The sequence below is a fragment of the Xenopus tropicalis genome, chromosome 3 (genome assembly GCF_000004195.4).
Source record: "Xenopus tropicalis strain Nigerian chromosome 3, UCB_Xtro_10.0, whole genome shotgun sequence".
NCBI classification, from domain to species: Eukaryota; Metazoa; Chordata; class Amphibia; order Anura; family Pipidae; genus Xenopus; species Xenopus tropicalis.
The window spans coordinates 8,854,430-8,873,158 of NC_030679.2; the positions used below are offsets into that span (position 1 = coordinate 8,854,430).

Genomic DNA, 18,729 nt, shown 5'->3' on the forward strand with positions numbered 1-18,729 from the left:
TTATATCTTAGTTGGGATCAAGTACAGGTACTGTTTTATTATTACAGAGAAAAGGGAATCAATTCTGAAATATTTGATTAAAATGGAGCCTTAGAGAGACAGGCTTTCCGTAATTCGGAGCTTTCTGGTTTCCGGATAATGGATCCCATACTTGGAATTGGGAAGGTACAAGTATCGGATCAGTTATCCTGAAATGTTTAAATAATTTTTTAGTAGACTTAAGGTACGGTAATCTAAATTATGGAAAGATCCATTATATGGAAAACCCCAGGTCCCAGGCATTCTGAATAATAGGTCCCATACCTGGGTCCCATATCATGGAACAACTGCGGCTGCTGGCAGAGAAATGATGTGACATTAAAGAAGGATTTAGGAGAGTTTAACAAAGTGACAAAGGTCCTAGGAAGCCAGATGATATGGTAGAATGGTAGGAAACCCCCCATTTGTATCTATTAGGGGGAAAAGTAAATGACTCAGGAAGGAAACGGAAAGGAATGCTACAGAAGCTCCTCATGGGAGGAGCTAATAAGAAGAGGCGGGGCAGAATACTATGTTATTATTATGTTGAATATGGAAAGGGTGTGAAACATTCATTTTAGTCAGTCAGGAATATATTGTACAGAGACAGCCTAAAAATGGGTGGGGGGGGGGCAATTAAGGCAGAGATTAATATTAGTTGCATTCAGGGGGCCAATGAGAAAAAAATTCCTGGCAGCTAATCAGGGGCGTGAACTAGAAATCTATAGGCTGATACATTCTATTGGGAAAAAGACTTTCAAACCAGTTTTATTCTTATAGGCAGCACCAGGGTCGTTTGCCCCGGGGCCCGATGTCCTGCACATCAATTCAATACAAAAATCTTCTTTAATAGCTAAGCACGGTTTATCTTCCATTTACTCCCCAGAATTACAATCCACATTCATTAAACCCTTTTATAAGGAGACACCCATATTTATATCTTTGGCAGGGCAAGGGGCGGAGTTGTGGGGGCGTGTTCTGGGTGGGTGGGAGTGGCAGTGGGTGCTGGTTGGTTGGCAAGGTTGCCCTACCTGCTTTGCCCTGTATACAAGCCACGCCCTCATACTTCACTCTCTATTAGAAAATAAATGGAAGACAAGTCCTACTTATCAGTAAGGCATACTTCCCCTTTAATGAGAACCCAGACTCCTCCCAAAAATACATGACTTTTTGAGAATTACAAAATAAGAAAAAGGTGAACCCCCCCCCCAGTTGCAGGCACAGATACCCCCAACAGCCCTAGATACGCCCCCCCCCCCGAATCCCCTCACTTCTCCCCATTAAGGTGGTGGGAAAATCAAAGATAAGTCACAAACAGAAGTATCATGCGGATAAATGCAATTTAAACATCGTGCCGCGCCGCGATCCCTCGCCAAACGCAGCGGCAATTTTATTTCAAGGACAAATAAGTCGTAAAAAAATACAGAAAATGGGACCCAACTGGGAATATTATACCTTCCGTCTAAAGCACAAACCGTCCAATAGAAATGAATCGGGGGTAGGACGTTACCTTCCCCCCCCATGTATTTATTTATAAATAGGAAGCCCAACCTCAGGGCTGGTTTTATATATAAATATATATATAGTCTGCGTTAAACTACAACTCCCAGAATTCCATTGGCAGCTTGGGCTGGGGCTACTTTGAAATGTTCTTGAAATTAAATATTATTGCACTCAGTTTGAGTAAACTGTGATTATGGGGCTGAAATAAGCCACATCAAATAGTGATGAGCGAATTTTTTTCGCCAGGCATGGATTCACAGCGATTTTACGCATGTTGCCAGTGGCAAATTGTTTCGCGAAACTTCCGTTTGTTCGTTGCGCATCAAAAAAAGTTGCGGTCAAGTCAAAATAGATGCGGTTGTGTCAAAATAGGTGCGGTAGCTGCAGAATTGGGCATGGTCATGTCAAAATAGGTGCGGTCGCGTCAAAATTGGGCGTGATCATGTCAAAATAGGTGCAGTAGTGGCAGAATTGGGCGTGGTCGCCTTAAAATTGGGTGTGGTCGCGACAAAATAGGTGCGTCAGCGTCAATATTGGGTGCGGTCGCGTGAAAATAGGTGCGGTAGCTGCAGAATTGGGCATGGTCATGTCAAAATAGGTGCGGTCGCGTCAAAATTGGGCGTGATCATGTCAAAATAGGTGCAGTAGTGGCAGAATTGGGCGTGGTCGCCTTAAAATTGGGTGTGGTCGCGACAAAATAGGTGCGTCAGCATCAATATTGGGTGCGGTCGCGTGAAAATAGGTGCGGTAGCAGCAGAATTGGGTGCGGTTCCATCAAAATAGGTGCGGTAGTGGCAGAATTGGGCGTGGTTGCTTCAAAATAGGTGCGGTCACGTCAACATTGGGTACGGACGCGTCAAAATAGGTGTGGTAGCGGCAGGATTGGGCGTGGTCACATCAAAATAGGTGCTGTAGCGTCAGAATTGGGTGTGGTCACATCAAAATAGGTGAGGTAGCATCAGAATTTGGCGTGGTCACGTCAAAATAGGTGTAGTTGCGTCAAAATTGGGTGCAGTCATTTGAAAATAGGTGCGGTAGTAGCAGAATTGGGTGTGGTCGTGTCAAAATAGGTGCGGTAGCGGCAGAATTGGGTGCGGTTATGTCATAACATGTGCGGTAGCAGCAGAATTGGGCATGGTCGCGTCAAAATAGGTGTGGTAGCAGCAGAATTGGCCACGGTCGCGTCAAAATAGGTGTGGTCACGTCTGAATTGGGCACGGTCACGTCAAAATAGGTGTGGTAGCGACAGAATTCGGCGTGGTCGCGCCAAAATAGGTGCGGTCGCGGCTGAATTGGGCAGGACCACGTCAAAATAGGTGCGGTAGCGCCAGAATTGGGCGTGATCGCGTCAAAATAGGTGCGGTAGCAGCAGAATTGGGCGTGGTTGCGTCAAAATAGGTGCGGTAGCGGCAGAATTGTGCATGGTCGCGTCAAAATAGGTGCGGTAGCAGCAGAATTGGGCGTGGTTGCGTCAAAATAGGTGCGGTAGCGGCAGAATTGTGCATGGTCGCGTCAAAATAGGTGCGGTCGCATCAAAATTGGGCGCAGGCGACAAAATACGCGGACGACAAAAAAATCGCGCGACAAATGCGTTTCGTGCGGACAGATTCGCTCATCACTAATATCGAACTGTTTGCTGGCCCCCCTACTATTTTTTGGGGGGGAGGGGATAGGTAAATATTGGACATATTGGTAAACAATTTAATAATAGGGTCCTCCTCCCATAAGTGTTACAAAACAGGAAGACAGATTGATTTTCCATTGCAGCTGCAGTTTTATTCTCCAGCCATTAGAGGGAGCTAAAGAGAAGTAAGAGTATGAAGCTTTTTGGTAAAAAAAAAAACAATGGGTGGGGTTAAGCTTGAAAACAGGGACTCGTTTAGGGGCCCTAAACTGAGTAAAAAGGAGGAGGAGTTTTGACTGAAATCAGTAAAAGACAAGCAACATGGTTGGTCCACGTGCGGAGCTGAGTATTATGGGAGTTGTAGTTTAGTGTCTGTCTGGTTGCTTATAACTGTTTTGAAGGCAGCAAACGTTCCAGTGGCACCCCAGGTGCCAGTTTGTGCGCCCAACACCGCCTGGGTCCTACTGGGAGCACTCGGGTCCTTAAGGGTCTTCGGAACAAAATGTAACACCAGATAAAAGGCAAAAATACATCATTTTAATATCATTTAACATAACATTTTGTTAACTCTCCCTCAGTCTCGGCAGAGGATGTGGGGGTTGCAGTTCAGTAGCTTTAGGGTTGGATTTGGGGTGTAGACATGGCAATAACTATAATATATTTTCCTCTCTTTGAAGCCCTTTTACCCCATGAGAATCCTGTAGTCCAGCACAGACTATTAAAGGGGCGTGATTTATATATGGGGGGTGAAGCCGCCCTCCCCATCTCTTATATAATATATATCTTCTGTTTAGTTCCCCTTTGATCTACGTCAGAGCTCAATGGGTAAACAGAACTTTCCTTCTCTGCATAGGAGCAGCCATATTGTTTCCGCCGACTACCTGCATTATAATGGCAATATGGATGCTCCCATTCACACACATATAAATACAAATATACGGAGATGGAATGTTCTGGGCACACAGGAGCTTAGGGCCTAAAGTCGTTGGATTGTTTCCCCTTTATGGCCCTTAGTAAGTTTAAAATGGGCGTGGCCTTTAAAATGGGTGTGGCTTATTAAGCTGTTCTTATAGTATTTAAAATCACCCAGTAAGTTGTACCCTTATCTTGTAAGGCTTACGGCAGCTGCCACCAATAAGCAGGGGCTTAATTAATGAAGAAGTAGATCTTGGGGGGGTCCAAGGGTATAAGGGGGTATTTACTAATAGTTTCAGTATATATTTATGAAAAACTGTTGCCCAAATGATGTTGCTGTAGGTCCCAGAAACATTTAGTAACCCTTCGACCCAGGAGGCCCAGCTCATGGAGCTTCATGCCCCGGCTCAGGGGGCCTCCTAAGTACTCTGGACCACCTACATAGGCCTAATGGCAACTGCCACTGAGCACGCTCTATGATACACTGTTGCCTATAGCCGAATGGTGCAACTGGTTGCATTGCATTCACGGTACGGCTACCCTCCAACAAAAGTCCAAATTCACATCCCTATTTAGCCCAGAACGTACCTATAGAAATACCCTTAACCTATTGGAAGAAGACAGCTTCAATGGCTGTGCTACAGGAGGTCCAAGAGACCCTCTCAGACTTGGAATGGAAGCCACTGATCCTTTCACTGGGTCTTTTCTCATTCTCAGGCATTGGCTGGACAGGACTGGTAGCCTGGAGGCCACTGGTTGACCTTCACTGGTATCAGATGACCCTTCAACACTCGCAGTGTTTATGACTAAAGAAGGAACACGGTGTAGATGTGAAGGACCTCCATGTTGCTCCTTGGATCTGGCGCGTTTGGACTCACTTCCGCTGGAGGTAACAGAAAGTCAGCTCTGGCCACCATTATCCCCCCCCTTCTCTCCCCAACTTAAATGGATGAGGAACGCTGTTCTGGTCACACCAGGTTACGAGAACAGTGAGGCACTTCTGAAACAAACCCATTTAGGAACACAAAGAAAAACAAAAAAGAAAAGACTGAGGAAGGAGCCCAAAAACTCCCCCCCCCCAAAAAACATCCACTCTCCAGACGGTGTCTTCCTGGCTCTGTGGCTACAGGCTGCTTACATACACCTGGCAGTCCTCCGGCTCGTCACTGTCCTGGCATTCCGGTGAGAGTCCTGTCTCCTCCGACCCACCCCCCGCGCAGTCCAGCCCCTGGTCCCTACGGTGAGAGAATGGGGACAGCTTCCCATTGGGGCTGGCTTTGCCATTCAAAAAGCTGTCAGCGGCAGTCTCCATCTCCTCTATCGTCATGTCACAGGCGTCGGCCAGCTCGTGTGTCGCCACCTGGAGGAAGCGGGGGTCCTGAGCAAACTGCGCCAGCCCTTCGGAGATCAGCACCTACAGCCAATAAAAAGGAAACGTTAGAATACCATAGAGTTGTTGGAGGAAACCGACACCAGCAACCAGGATTAATTATATCTTAGTTGGGATCAAGTACAGGTACTGTTTTATTATTACAGAGAAAAGGGAATTATTTAACCATTAAATAAACCCAATAGGGCTGTTCTGTCCCCAATAAGGGGTAATTATATCTTAGTTGGGATCAAGTACAGGTACTGTTTTATTATTACAGAGAAAAGGGAATCATTTAACCATGAAATAAACCCAATAGGGCTGTTCTGCCCCCAATAAGGGGTAATTATATCTTAGTTGGGATCAAGTACAGGTACTGTTTTATTATTACAGAGAAAAGGGAATCATTTAACCATGAAATAAACCCAATAGGGCCGTTCTGCCCCAATAAGGGGTAATTATATCTTAGTTGGGATCAAGTACAGTACTGTTTTATTATTACAGAGAAAAGGAATCATTTAACCATTAAATAAACCCAATAGGGCTGTTCTGCCCCAATAAGGGGTAATTATATCTTAGTTGGGATCAAGTACAGGTACTGTTTTATTATTACAGAGAAAAGGGAATCATTTAACCATGAAATAAACCCAATAGGACTGTTCTGCCCCCAATAAGGGGTAATTATATCTTAGTTGGGATCAAGTACAGGTAATGTTTTATTATTACAGAGAAAAGGGAATCATTTAACCATGAAATAAACCCAATAGGACTGTTCTGCCCCAATAAGGGGTAATTATATCTTAGTTGGGATCAAGTACAGGTAATGTTTTATTATTACAGAGAAAAGGGAATCATTTAACCATTAAATAAACCCAATAGGGCTGTTCTGCCCCCAATAAGGGGTAATTATATCTTAGTTGGGATCAAGTACAGGTACTGTTTTATTATTACAGAGAAAAGGGAATCATTTAACCATTAAATAAACCCAATAGGGCTGTTCTGCCCCAATAAGGGGTAATTATATCTTAGTTGGGATCAAGTACAGGTACTGTTTTATTATTACAGAGAAAAGGGAATCATTTAACTATTAAATAAACCCAATAGGGCTGTTCTGCCCCAATAAGGGGTAATTATATCTTAGTTGGGATCAAGTACAGGTACTGTTTTATTATTACAGAGAAAAGGGAATCATTTAACCATGAAATAAACCCAATAGGGCTGTTCTGCCCCCAATAAGGGGTAATTATATCTTAGTTGGGATCAAGTACAGGTACTGTTTTATTATTACAGAGAAAAGGGAATCATTTAACCATTAAATAAACCCAATAGGGCTGTTCTGCCCCAATAAGGGGTAATTATATCTTAGTTGGGATCAAGTACAGGTACTGTTTTATTATTACAGAGAAAAAGGAAATCATTTTTAAAAATTAGAATTATTTGCTTATAATGGAGTCTATGGGAGATGGCCTTTACGTAATTTGGAGCTTTCTGGATAACGGGTTTCCGGAGAGGGATCCCATACCTGTACTAGATATGAGATGTAAAAGTGCAATTCCCAGGTCACAAAGGAGGCAGGGCTTGTTGGGAGTGGGCGTGGATTCAGCATAATGGGGCATGAATGGATGGACAAGGGGCGTGGTTGTGTGTGTGGAGGCCGTAATTAGGGCCTCATTCTACGTGTTGGCAGGGGGTCAGGTGACCAATAGGTTAATATTGGGGGCAGCTACTTAGTAGTATGGGGACCTATGATTCCTGAGAGTGGCTGTACTGGTGACTTACCGCTTCTACTAAACTGCTGGCGCTGCCATGGTGCTGCCTGCCTTGCTCCCGTGGGTGGCAGGGTACTGTGAGGGAGGAGGGCCGGTTACGCCCTATGCTGCAGTCACTGCAGTGGATGGAAGGGAAGCTACTGTTCAGGTTTTCCCGAGAGCCCGGCTCTCCGTGCAGCCGTAACGTCGGCACGGTTTGCTGCATCCAGCCTCCTCGGGGGCACGGGGTGGCAGGCGGCGTGGAACAGAGACGTGAGAAGGCTGTGGGCGAGTGACTCCGCCTTAGTAACGGGCTAAGGCCCGCCACTGCTAAAGCCTGGCAAGAAAAGGAGAAATATAAACGTATACAATGAACAAGAACGTAATTTGGGTGGAGTTCCCCTTTAAAATAGAACGAGTAGAAGCACCAGTGTGGGAGTAGGAAGCGGACTCCCAGGGGCCCCGTGGCTTCTGTGATTTTCCTACCTGATGATGCACAAGGTGAAGCTGTGGTAATACCGCTTTGGGCGACGACATTTCTGCCCCCTGGTGCCGATACCGCCTCAGGCACTCCAAATGGAACGACGCTCTCCTTCCTGCAAAGGCAATGGCACTGTCAGGGTCTGACTCAATGCGCTCAACTGCAGCTCCCACCGTAGAGCTCTAGTTCGTTACACAGTTACATAGTTACGTTGGGTTGAAAAAAGACCAAAGTCCATCAAGATCAACCCTTCCAGTGAACTTCAGTGGATATATATAGACCCACAGGTCATTCATAAACAAGTTAAAAGGCAAAGAGCCAAGGACTGACCCCTGCAGCATTTCACTAACAACACTGGCCCAAAATGTTGCGTTTACCACTACTTTGTAATCTATCCTTCAGCCAGTTCTCTATCCAAGTACAAATATCGGGCTCCAGGCCAATATTACTGAATTTAGCCACTAACCTTCTGTGAGGTACTGTATCAAATGCTTAAGCAAAGTCTAAATAGATCACATCCACTGCCACTCCAGGAGTCTAGGTACCTGCTCACGTCCTCATAAAAGGCAATTAAATTAGTTTGGCAAGATCTATTATCCATAAAACCGTGCAGGCAACAAACTCAAATTCAAATATATTATATCTAATTACCCCTTCCAAAAGCTTTCCTACCATTTCCTACCACTGATGTCAGACTAACAGGCCTATAGTTTTCAGGCTGAGAACGGGATCCCTTTTTAAATAACGGCACCACATTAGCAATTTGCCAGTCTCTCAGCACCATGCCAGACCTCAATGAATTCTGAAAATTGAGAGATCACAGAACTAAGCTTGATAAGTACTCTGGGATAAATAATATCTGGTCCCAAACCTTTGTTTAGCATTTACCCCTAAAGGTCCCCATACACCTTAAGATCTGCTCGCCTGGCAATGTCGCCAAGAGAGCGGATATTCTCCCGATATCCCCCACCTACGGGTGGGGAATATCGGGAGAATCCAGGCTAGTTCGATCGTTTGGTCCTGGGGCCAAACGATCGAATTGTAACGACGGGTATAGGCAAAGTCGGTCTGGGGACCGCATCAACGAGCAAATATGGTCCCCAATCCGACTAGATTTTTTAACCTGCCCGATCGATATCTGCCCGATTTCAGGCCAGATGTCGGTTGGGCAGGCCCGTCGTTAGTGCCCCTACACGGGCCGATAAGCTGCTGAGTCGGTCTAAGGGATCCATATCGGCAGCTACAATCGGCCCGTGTATGGGGACCTTTATTCCTTATTACCCCTTCCAAAAGCTTTCCTATCATTTCCTACCACTGATGTCAGACTAACAGGCCTATAGTTTTCAGCTTGAGAACGGGATCCCTTTTTTAATAACAGCACCACATTAGCAATTTTCCAGTCTCTCAGCACCAGACCTCAATGAATTCTGAAAAATTAAGCAAAAAGATCACAGAACTAAGCTTTATAAGAACTCTGGGATAAAAAATATCTGGTCCCAAACCTTTGTTTACCTTTATATGGCCAGGTCTCTTCAGCATTTACCCCTAAGTGACTCGTGCATCAGTAGTTAGTTGTCTGTAGCTGAAAATGTGGCTGCTAACTGGTTACTATAATGGCCAGCTGCTAACTTGGTGATCATTCAAGGATAACAAAAGTTACCTAAAGAAGCTGAGCGCAGGAAACCTTTCTTGGGGGACGGGCAAAGCCCCCTCTCCACTTCCCCCTCAGATGGGGTTAGCTGCCGGCTTTCCTCATCCCGATCGGAGAACCTGCAGGGAGTTAGAAACGTTGTCATAGAAGCTAAAGAACATCTTGTAGACTAAGGTTGGAGCAGCTTTGCAGTTGGTTGAGATGTTTGATTGTTAGGAAGAGTAAAGGTCCCCAAACACGGGCCGATTGTAGCTGCCCATATAGGTCCCTTAGACTGACTTGGCAGCTTATCGGCCCATGTAGGGGCACTAACAATGGCCAACGACCTACATCTGGCCTGAAATCGGCCAGATATCGATCGGGCAGGTTAAAAAATTTAGTCGGATCGGGGACCGCATTGGCTCGTTGATGTGGTCCCCGAACCAACTGGGCCCATTGCCGCTGTTATAATTCGAATTAGCCTACATTTACCCGATATCACCCACCCGTAGGTGGGGATATCGGGAGAAGATCCACTTGCTTGGCGACCTCACCAGGTGAGCGGATCTTAACGTGTATGGGCACCTTAACCCCCAACAACCCTGGATAATATGTTATGCTGGGGGTGAAGTACAACGACATCTAGTGGAGCAATTCTGTTATGGAAGGTCTGTATGGTATAAGTCCTCCCTAAGTAAATTTCCCCTTAAGGGTGAAGACACACTGAGCTACTAGTAGCAGCTACTTCTTCACCGCTAATAAATGCCAGAAAATCCCCTGCCATAGACAGTAATGAGAATTGCCTCTGCTAAAACACACGTAGAGACAGTTATCAGTAAATGATCAGCATTGTCTATTTTAGTAGCCACGAAAAGTAGCTGCTACTAGTAGCACCGTGTGTCTTCACCCATAATGTTATTATCCCCCCAGTATAAAGTCATCTCATATCTTTTAATGCCCCTGTCCCTTTATCGTTGCACCATACGTACATTTCAGAGCACAGCAGGCTGGGCTCACTGCTATATTCCACCTCTTCGCTGGCGTCATACGTCTCATCCTGCGAGGCCTCCTCCCGGCAGATTATTGGCAGACGACTGTCTCTGGACACCGAGCTGGTGGCACAATACAAGGTGTAGTCAGAAATCTATTGTTGGACAACAGGAAGCAAACCCTACTCATATTTGAGTTCTAGTGCTCTAGAACAGGGATGGCCAAAACGTCGATCGCGGTCCACCAGTCGATCCCCCCCGGATTTCTGGTGGACCACGTCTAAGCCGGGAAGTGCAGCAGGGAGGAGCCAAAGTCTGGGCACCCCTGCTCTAGAACATTCCACAGCTTAACCCATAATAACACTGGCTGTGACTGACCACATGCATCAGTTCTAGGGTTCTAATTAAGTAACTATGTTAGATTTCTGGTCCTAATAACTTCATGTTAGTTCGGGGGCGATGATGATGATGATGAGTGCATGAATGGAGATTTATCTGAGTCACTGGGGTTAAAAGAGCCCAATCCAAGTGTTTTAGGGCCAATAAGCAGTTTCAATATATGTTAATGAAATATGTCTATATCCAAGGTTTAGCGTTGCCATGATCAGGCCAGATCCGATAACTTGAAATAAAAAGCAGATGGTCATGGGTGGTACCTACCGTCCCCATATCTCGCACTGGCATGTCCTGAGTCAGCAAGGAGGAAAGAGAAAGAGCAAATTGACTCTCCCTGTATTACTGTGTCCTGTGGAAAGTGGCTACAGTGCTGCGGAGAGGGGTGGGACTCCATGTGTAACTTGGTTGCCCAGATGGTAGCTAGAGCATTGCCCTCAGGTCAGTCTTCCAACATTACTTGGTTCTCTGGAATGCTATAGAGAGCTAGCTAGGGTGATATGGTGATACGCAAAGGCCTATGTCTCCCTATGTAATTGGGCTATTGAGGTAGGTGGCTAAAGCAATGCCCCCATGAGTGAGTCTCCTCACATTACTGGGTGCTCTGGAAAGTGTCTTCAATGCAAAGGAGTAAGTCTTCACTGGGTTCTCCAGAAGGTGGCTATGTTGCTACCCAAGAGTCTTCCTATGTCCTTGGGTTCTCTAGAGGTTGGCTATGATGCTACACAAAATAGTGATTCTCCCTATATTATTATGTTATTGTGAAATGGGACTAAACCAATGCCCACCTGAGTGAGTCTCCCCACATTACTGGGCACTCTGCACAAAGGACTGAGTCCCTCTATGTCATTGGGTTCTTGGGTTCTCTAGAGGCTGGCTATGATGCTACTCAAGAGTCTTCCTATGTCATTGGGTTCTTGGGCTCTCTAGAGGCTGGCTATGATGCTACTCAAGAGTCTTCCTATGTCATTGGGTTCTTGGGTTCTCTAGAGGTCGGCTATGATGCTACTCAAGAGTCTTCCTATGTCATTGGGTTCTTGGGCTCTCTAGAGGCTATGATGCTACTCAAGAGTCTTCCTATGTCATTGGGTTCTTGGGTTCTCTAGAGGTCGGCTATGATGCTACTCAAGAGTCTTCCTATGTCATTGGGTTCTTGGGCTCTCTAGAGGCTGGCTATGATGCTACTCAAGAGTCTTCCTATGTCATTGGGTTCTTGGGTTCTCTAGAGGTCGGCTATGATGCTACTCAAGAGTCTTCCTATGTCATTGGGTTCTTGGGTTCTCTAGAGGTCGGCTATGATGCTACTCAAGAGTCTTCCTATGTCATTGGGTTCTTGGGTTCTCTAGAGGTCGGCTATGATGCTACACAAAATAGTGATTCTCCCTATATTATTGTGTTATTGTGAAATGGGACTAAACCAATGCCCACGTGAGTGAGTCCCCCCACATTACTTGGCACTCTGCACAAAGGAGTAAGTCCCTCTATGTCATTGGGTTCTTGGGTTCTCTAGAGTCTCGCTATGATGCTACTCAAGAGTCTTCCTATGTCATTGGGTTCTCTAGAGGTTGGCTATGATGCTACACAAAATAGTGATTCTCCCTATATTATTGTGAAATGGGACTAAACCAATGCCCACGTGAGTGAGTCTCCCCACATTACTGGGCGCTCTGGAAGGTGGCTACACAAAGGAGTAAGCCTTCACTGGGTTCTCCAGAAGGTGGCTATGTTGCTACCCAAAGCCTTGAGTCATCCTATGTCATTGGGTTCTCTAGAGGTTGGCTATGATACTACACAAAATAGTGATTCTCCCTATATTATTGTGTTATTGTGAAATGGGACTAAACCAATGCCCACGTGAGTGAGTCTGCCCACATTACTGAGTGCTCTGCACAAAGGAGTAAGTCTCCCTATGTCATTGGGTTCTTGGGTTCTCTAGAGGCTGGTTATGATGCTACTCAAGAGTCTTCCTATGTCATTGGGTTCTTGGGTTCTCTAGAGGTCGGCTATGATGCTACTCAAGAGTCTTCCTATGTCATTGGGTTCTTGGGTTCTCTAGAGGTCGGCTATGATGCTACACAAAATAGTGATTCTCCCTATATTATTGTGTTATTGTGAAATGGGACTAAACCAATGCCCACGTGAGTGAGTCCCCCCACATTACTTGGCACTCTGCACAAAGGAGTAAGTCCCTCTATGTCATTGGGTTCTTGGGTTCTCTAGAGTCTCGCTATGATGCTACTCAAGAGTCTTCCTATGTCATTGGGTTCTCTAGAGGTTGGCTATGATGCTACACAAAATAGTGATTCTCCCTATATTATTGTGAAATGGGACTAAACCAATGCCCACGTGAGTGAGTCTCCCCACATTACTGGGCGCTCTGGAAGGTGGCTACACAAAGGAGTAAGCCTTCACTGGGTTCTCCAGAAGGTGGCTATGTTGCTACCCAAAGCCTTGAGTCATCCTATGTCATTGGGTTCTCTAGAGGTTGGCTATGATACTACACAAAATAGTGATTCTCCCTATATTATTGTGTTATTGTGAAATGGGACTAAACCAATGCCCACGTGAGTGAGTCTGCCCACATTACTGAGTGCTCTGCACAAAGGAGTAAGTCTCCCTATGTCATTGGGTTCTTGGGTTCTCTAGAGGCTGGTTATGATGCTACTCAAGAGTCTTCCTATGTCATTGGGTTCTTGGGTTCTCTAGAGGTTGCCTATGTTACTACACAAAATAGTGATTCTCCCTATATTATTGTGTTATTGTGAAATGGGCCTAAACCAATGCCCACGTGAGTGAGTCTCCCCACATTACTGAGTGCTCTGCACAAAGGAGTAAGTCCCTCTATGTCATTGGGTTCTCCATTGTACATTGGCATATAAACCTGCCCAATCTCTGGACCTGTCTCACCTCTTAGAGCCAAGTTTCCAGGAGCCACGGGAGGTCACGGGCCGGCTCTGTCCCTCCACGGTGCTCACGGTACTCCGGTAACAGGGCAGGCGCACCAGTGCCGTGTTGTTAGCGTTGTTGATGTTGGCGTTCGAGCCGGAGGAAGAGTAGCTGCTGGGGGTGAATGTAGAATCCACCAGCTTCTCATGGGAAGGAGAGTCCAGATCCCCCGGCCCGCCCGATGTCTTGTTGATGTGCAGAGGCCGCTGGGTAGTGAACGTCTGAGGAAACGCACTCCGGACTTCACTCTGGTAATAACCAACGTGGTTCCCAAACAGTCCTCCAGCCCTCTAGAGAGAGGAACAAAACCAGTCAGGTAAGTATCTACTCTACCCACATCTACTCTACCCACATCTACTCCACCCACAGCAACTCTACCCACAGCTACTCTACCCACAGCTACTCTACTCACAGCTACTCTACCCACAGCTACTCTACCAACAGCTACTCTACCCACAGCTACTCTACCCACAGCTACTCTACCCACAGCTACTCTACCCACAGCTACTCTACCCATCCAACACCCTCTTGCTCTTATAGCCCACCCTAAAAATGTCGTCCTCAGATGCTGCAGACACAGCCTCCTTCATGGCCTTGTCCAGCTCCTCCTCAGCCGTCAGGTCTCCAGAAATAGCCCTGCGGATCTCGGGGCCAATGTCATGTAGAGTGCGTAGGCCGGCCTGTGGTCAACACAAGAGCGCCAAACATGAAACAGTGGCCAATGCTACTATTAGTCATTAGTTGATACCCCTAAGATGTTGGTACCTGCAGGGACAGTGCATTTCTCTGGGAAGGTTTACCCACAAGCCCTTGCTCTTTGCGTTTCTTGAACTTTCGGAAATACTCCTGGATCAGGAAGGTGGCATAGAACTTTCCCACCGTGACCTCATCATCTACAGGAGAGAGAGAAAATGTATGGGATCCATTAAAGGGTAAGTTACGAGTAGATGACCCGTCCCTGGGAGGCGGAGAATCAACAGTTGACGTATGATCATACCGGGGCCCCTATGCCGACCTGTCAGACCAGGGCAACATCAACATCAGAGGGCTAGGAAACAAACCTGTAGCCCAGTGGTACCTACAAGATTACTATGGAAACCACCTGGAATAAACCACTTACCCCCAGCCGGAGGCACCACCTGGTCCAAAAGTTTCATGCTGGTTCTCTTCCATATCTTTTTGATGATGGCTCTCAGCTCCTCATTGGCCTGTTCCAGGTTCCCTGCAGTGGGGAGAGGGGAACACGGGTTTAGGGTCAGAGGAACAGACCATGTAAAGATTGTTACTGAGTAGGGAACAGAGAGAGAGGGGATAACTACGAAAAGTGAGAACTGAGCAGGTCATGGGGAGAAAAGTGCAATGCAAACAGAACTAACCAACATGGATATATAAACGATAATAATCCTGTGACACTAAAAGTAGGGCTGGGGGACAACTCTCTTACAGCATAAACGCAGAGGAAATGTCCCAACACAGAGGCTATTATCCCACTGCTACTATAGGCACCATCTCTCCCTACTATACCTGCTATCCCACAGCCCCAGTCCCTTCCCAGAGGCTATTATCCCCCCCACTGCTACTATAGGCACCATCTCTCCCTACTATACCTGCTATCCCACAGCCCCAGTCCCTTCCCAGAGGCTATTATCCCCCCACTGCTACTATAGGCACCATCTCTCCCTACTATACCTGCTATCCCACAGCCCCAGTCCCTTCCCAGAGGCTATTATCCCCCCCACTGCTACTATAGGCACCATCTCTCCCTACTATACCTGCTATCCCACAGCCCCAGTCCCTTCCCAGAGGCTATTATCCCCCCACTGCTACTATAGGCACCATCTCTCCCTACTATACCTGCTATCCCACAGCCCCAGTCCCTTCCCAGAGGCTATTATCCCCCCACTGCTACTATAGGCACCATCTCTCCCTACTATACCTGCTATCCCACAGCCCCAGTCCCTTCCCAGAGGCTATTATCCCCCCACTGCTACTATAGGTTAAAAGCACTCCAGTTACAGGAAAATATCTGACAGGCAAATAGTAGAAGAAGAGAGTTACCGTCTGTCTTGATGCACAGAGATGTCCTAACTAAGGCAAAGAGCGTGGCATTAAACATGACTGTTCCATCACTATTCAGTGGCATGTTCATAGCCACAAGGCGCTGAATGGAAAAAGAAAAAAGAGAAAACATTAAATACAACTGAATTTTCTAAACTACACAGTGTTGTGACCATGTGAAAAATCATCAGTTACAGTGTTTATGCTTATAACAAGCGTCTGCTTTGCATGAAAAAAGCATGTAGCTCATGACATCAACATATTTATATATATTCTGTTATAATGGGAGTTTAATTAGTAAATGTGCTCAGACTACATGGGCATAGTTTTATGGTATCTCTCTGTACAGGCTATGAGCAAACTTAGGGGGCTGTTCCTGCTGAATTGTGCTTAGTACAGGGGAATCCCTATGTGCCATAGTTTTATGGTATCTCTCTGTACAGGCTATGAGCAAACTTAGGGGGCTGTTCCTGCTGAATTGTGCTTAGTACAGGGGAATCCCTATGCTGCCATAGTTTTATGGTATCTCTCTGTACAGGCTATGAGCAAACTTAGGGGGCTGTTCCTGCTGAATTGTGCTTAGTACAGGGGAATCCCTATGTGCCATAGTTTTATGGTATCTCTCTGTACAGGCTATGAGCAAACTTAGGGGGCTGTTCCTGCTGAATTGTGCTTAGTACAGGGGAATCCCTATGTGCCATAGTTTTATGGTATCTCTCTGTACAGGCTATGAGCAAACTTAGGGGGCTGTTCCTGCTGAATTGTGCTTAGTACAGGGGAATCCCTATGTGCCATAGTTTTATGGTATCTCTCTGTACAGGCTATGAGCAAACTTAGGGGGCTGTTCCTGCTGAATTGTGCTTAGTACAGGGGAATCCCTATGCTGCCATAGTTTTATGGTATCTCTCTGTACAGGCTATGAGCAAACTTAGGGGGCTGTTCCTGCTGAATTGTGCTTAGTACAGGGGAATCCCTATGTGCCATAGTTTTATGGTATCTCTCTGTACAGGCTATGAGCAAACTTAGGGGGCTGTTCCTGCTGAATTGTGCTTAGTACAGGGGAATCCCTATGTGCCATAGTTTTATGGTATCTCTCTGTACAGGCTATGAGCAAACTTAGGGGGCTGTTCCTGCTGAATTGTGCTTAGTACAGGGGAATCCCTATGTGCCATAGTTTTATGGTATCTCTCTGTACAGGCTATGAGCAAACTTAGGGGGCTGTTCCTGCTGAATTGTGCTTAGTACAGGGGAATCCCTATGTGCCATAGTTTTATGGTATCTCTCTGTACAGGCTATGAGCAAACTTAGGGGGCTGTTCCTGCTGAATTGTGCTTAGTACAGGGGAATCCCTATGTGCCATAGTTTTATGGTATCTCTCTGTACAGGCTATGAGCAAACTTAGGGGGCTGTTCCTGCTGAATTGTGCTTAGTACAGGGGAATCCCTATGCTGCTATAGTTTTATGGTATCTCTCTGTACAGGCTATGAGCAAACTATAGCAAGACTATAACAATAATATATTAACCTACTAATATTTCATTGGGCAGACCCCCAGCAGAGGGCACTGTTGAGCTGCAGTCACAGAGTGCGGCGCCTGCTTTCCCTGCCGTATTTTATCCCGGTGACAGCAATCACAGCCAGATTACCATTAATGGGATAAATGCATGTACATTAATGTGGTTATACAAATGGAACAGAAGGGGAAAGTGGCTCCCAGCCCACAGCAGCTTATGATCTCATTTGTTTTTATATCCAAGTAACGGGCTAATTGTGCTATTTCCCTGGTATCTCACAATTTATATCATAGGAAACAGAAATCAATACAATTCAGAGATAATCAGGGAAAAAAACAGCGTTTTTATGTAGAAGGGTCCCCTTACCTTACATGCCACCCGATGGGGGCACAGCTTCCCAAAGCCCAGGGGGGGCTGAATCCGTCTTAGTAGGGTCACAACATCCAGATGCTTGATGCGCCCCCTAGGGACAGAGTCAATATTTAGTAGGGTGTAATATTATACAATTATATACTTTGTGTTTATAAAGGGGAAAGCCACCCAAAAACATTCTGCATAATAAAAGCAAATGTCACTTTCCCGTCCAAATTCATTACACCATTATAAAACCATGGAACCATTCATTACACCATTATAAAACCATGGAACCATTCATTACACCATTATAAAACCATAGAACCATTCATTACACCATTATAAAACCATGGAACCATTCATTACACCATTATAAAACCATAGAACCATTCATTACACCATTATAAAACCATAGAACCATTCATTACACCATTATAAAACCATAGAACCATTCATTACACCATTATAAAACCATAGAACCATTCAATACACCAGTATAAAACCATAGAACCATTCATTACACCATTATAAAACCATAGAACCATTCAATACACCATTATAAAACCATAGAACCATTCAATACACCAGTATAAAACCATAGAACCATTCATTACACCATTATAAAACCATAGAACCATTCAACACACCATTATAAACCAGACCATTCCAGAAACCATGGAACCATTCATTACACCAGTATAAACCCATGGAACCATTCATTACACCAGTATAAAACCATAGAACCATTCAATTACACCATTATAAAACCATGGAACCATTCATTACACCATTATAAAACCATGGAACCATTCATTACACCATTATAAAACCATAGAACCATTCATTACACCATTATAAAACCATGGAACCATTCATTACACCATTATAAAACCATAGAACCATTCATTACACCATTATAAAACCATAGAACCATTCATTACACCATTATAAAACCATAGAACCATTCATTACACCATTATAAAACCATAGAACCATTCATTACACCATTATAAAACCATAGAACCATTCATTACACCATTATAAAACCATAGAACCATTCATTACACCATTATAAAACCATGGAACCATTCATTACACCATTATAAAACCATAGAACCATTCATTACACCATTATAAAACCATGGAACCATTCAATACACCATTATAAAACCATGGAACCATTCATTA

General features: G+C 45.3%; 1 protein-coding gene across 12 annotated transcripts in view; it reads right to left on the reverse strand.

The window, feature by feature from the left end:
* Window positions 1–3,660: 3,660 nt before the first annotated feature.
* The window catches only part of cacna1c (calcium channel, voltage-dependent, L type, alpha 1C subunit), a 291,786-nt gene continuing 276,717 nt past the window's right edge, over window positions 3,661–18,729 (reverse strand). For 6 of the 12 annotated variants that reach the window (XM_031898600.1, XM_031898603.1, XM_031898598.1 and 3 more), the window contains 12 exons: window positions 17,554–17,650; window positions 15,675–15,777; window positions 14,737–14,838; window positions 14,382–14,509; window positions 14,162–14,296; window positions 13,578–13,906; window positions 10,938–10,964; window positions 10,278–10,400; window positions 9,319–9,428; window positions 7,664–7,773; window positions 7,209–7,514; window positions 3,661–5,474 (listed from right to left, as the gene is read on the reverse strand). In XM_031898600.1, coding sequence (XP_031754460.1) covers window positions 5,184–5,474; window positions 7,209–7,514; window positions 7,664–7,773; window positions 9,319–9,428; window positions 10,278–10,400; window positions 10,938–10,964; window positions 13,578–13,906; window positions 14,162–14,296; window positions 14,382–14,509; window positions 14,737–14,838; window positions 15,675–15,777; window positions 17,554–17,650 — 1,861 coding nt within the window. In that variant the 3' untranslated portion in view covers window positions 3,661–5,183. The remainder of the gene's footprint in view (window positions 5,475–7,208; window positions 7,515–7,663; window positions 7,774–9,318; window positions 9,429–10,277; window positions 10,401–10,937; window positions 10,965–13,577; window positions 13,907–14,161; window positions 14,297–14,381; window positions 14,510–14,736; window positions 14,839–15,674; window positions 15,778–17,553; window positions 17,651–18,729) is intronic. The other 6 variants (XM_012959360.3, XM_031898602.1, XM_004912487.4 and 3 more) reach the window with 1 other exon arrangement.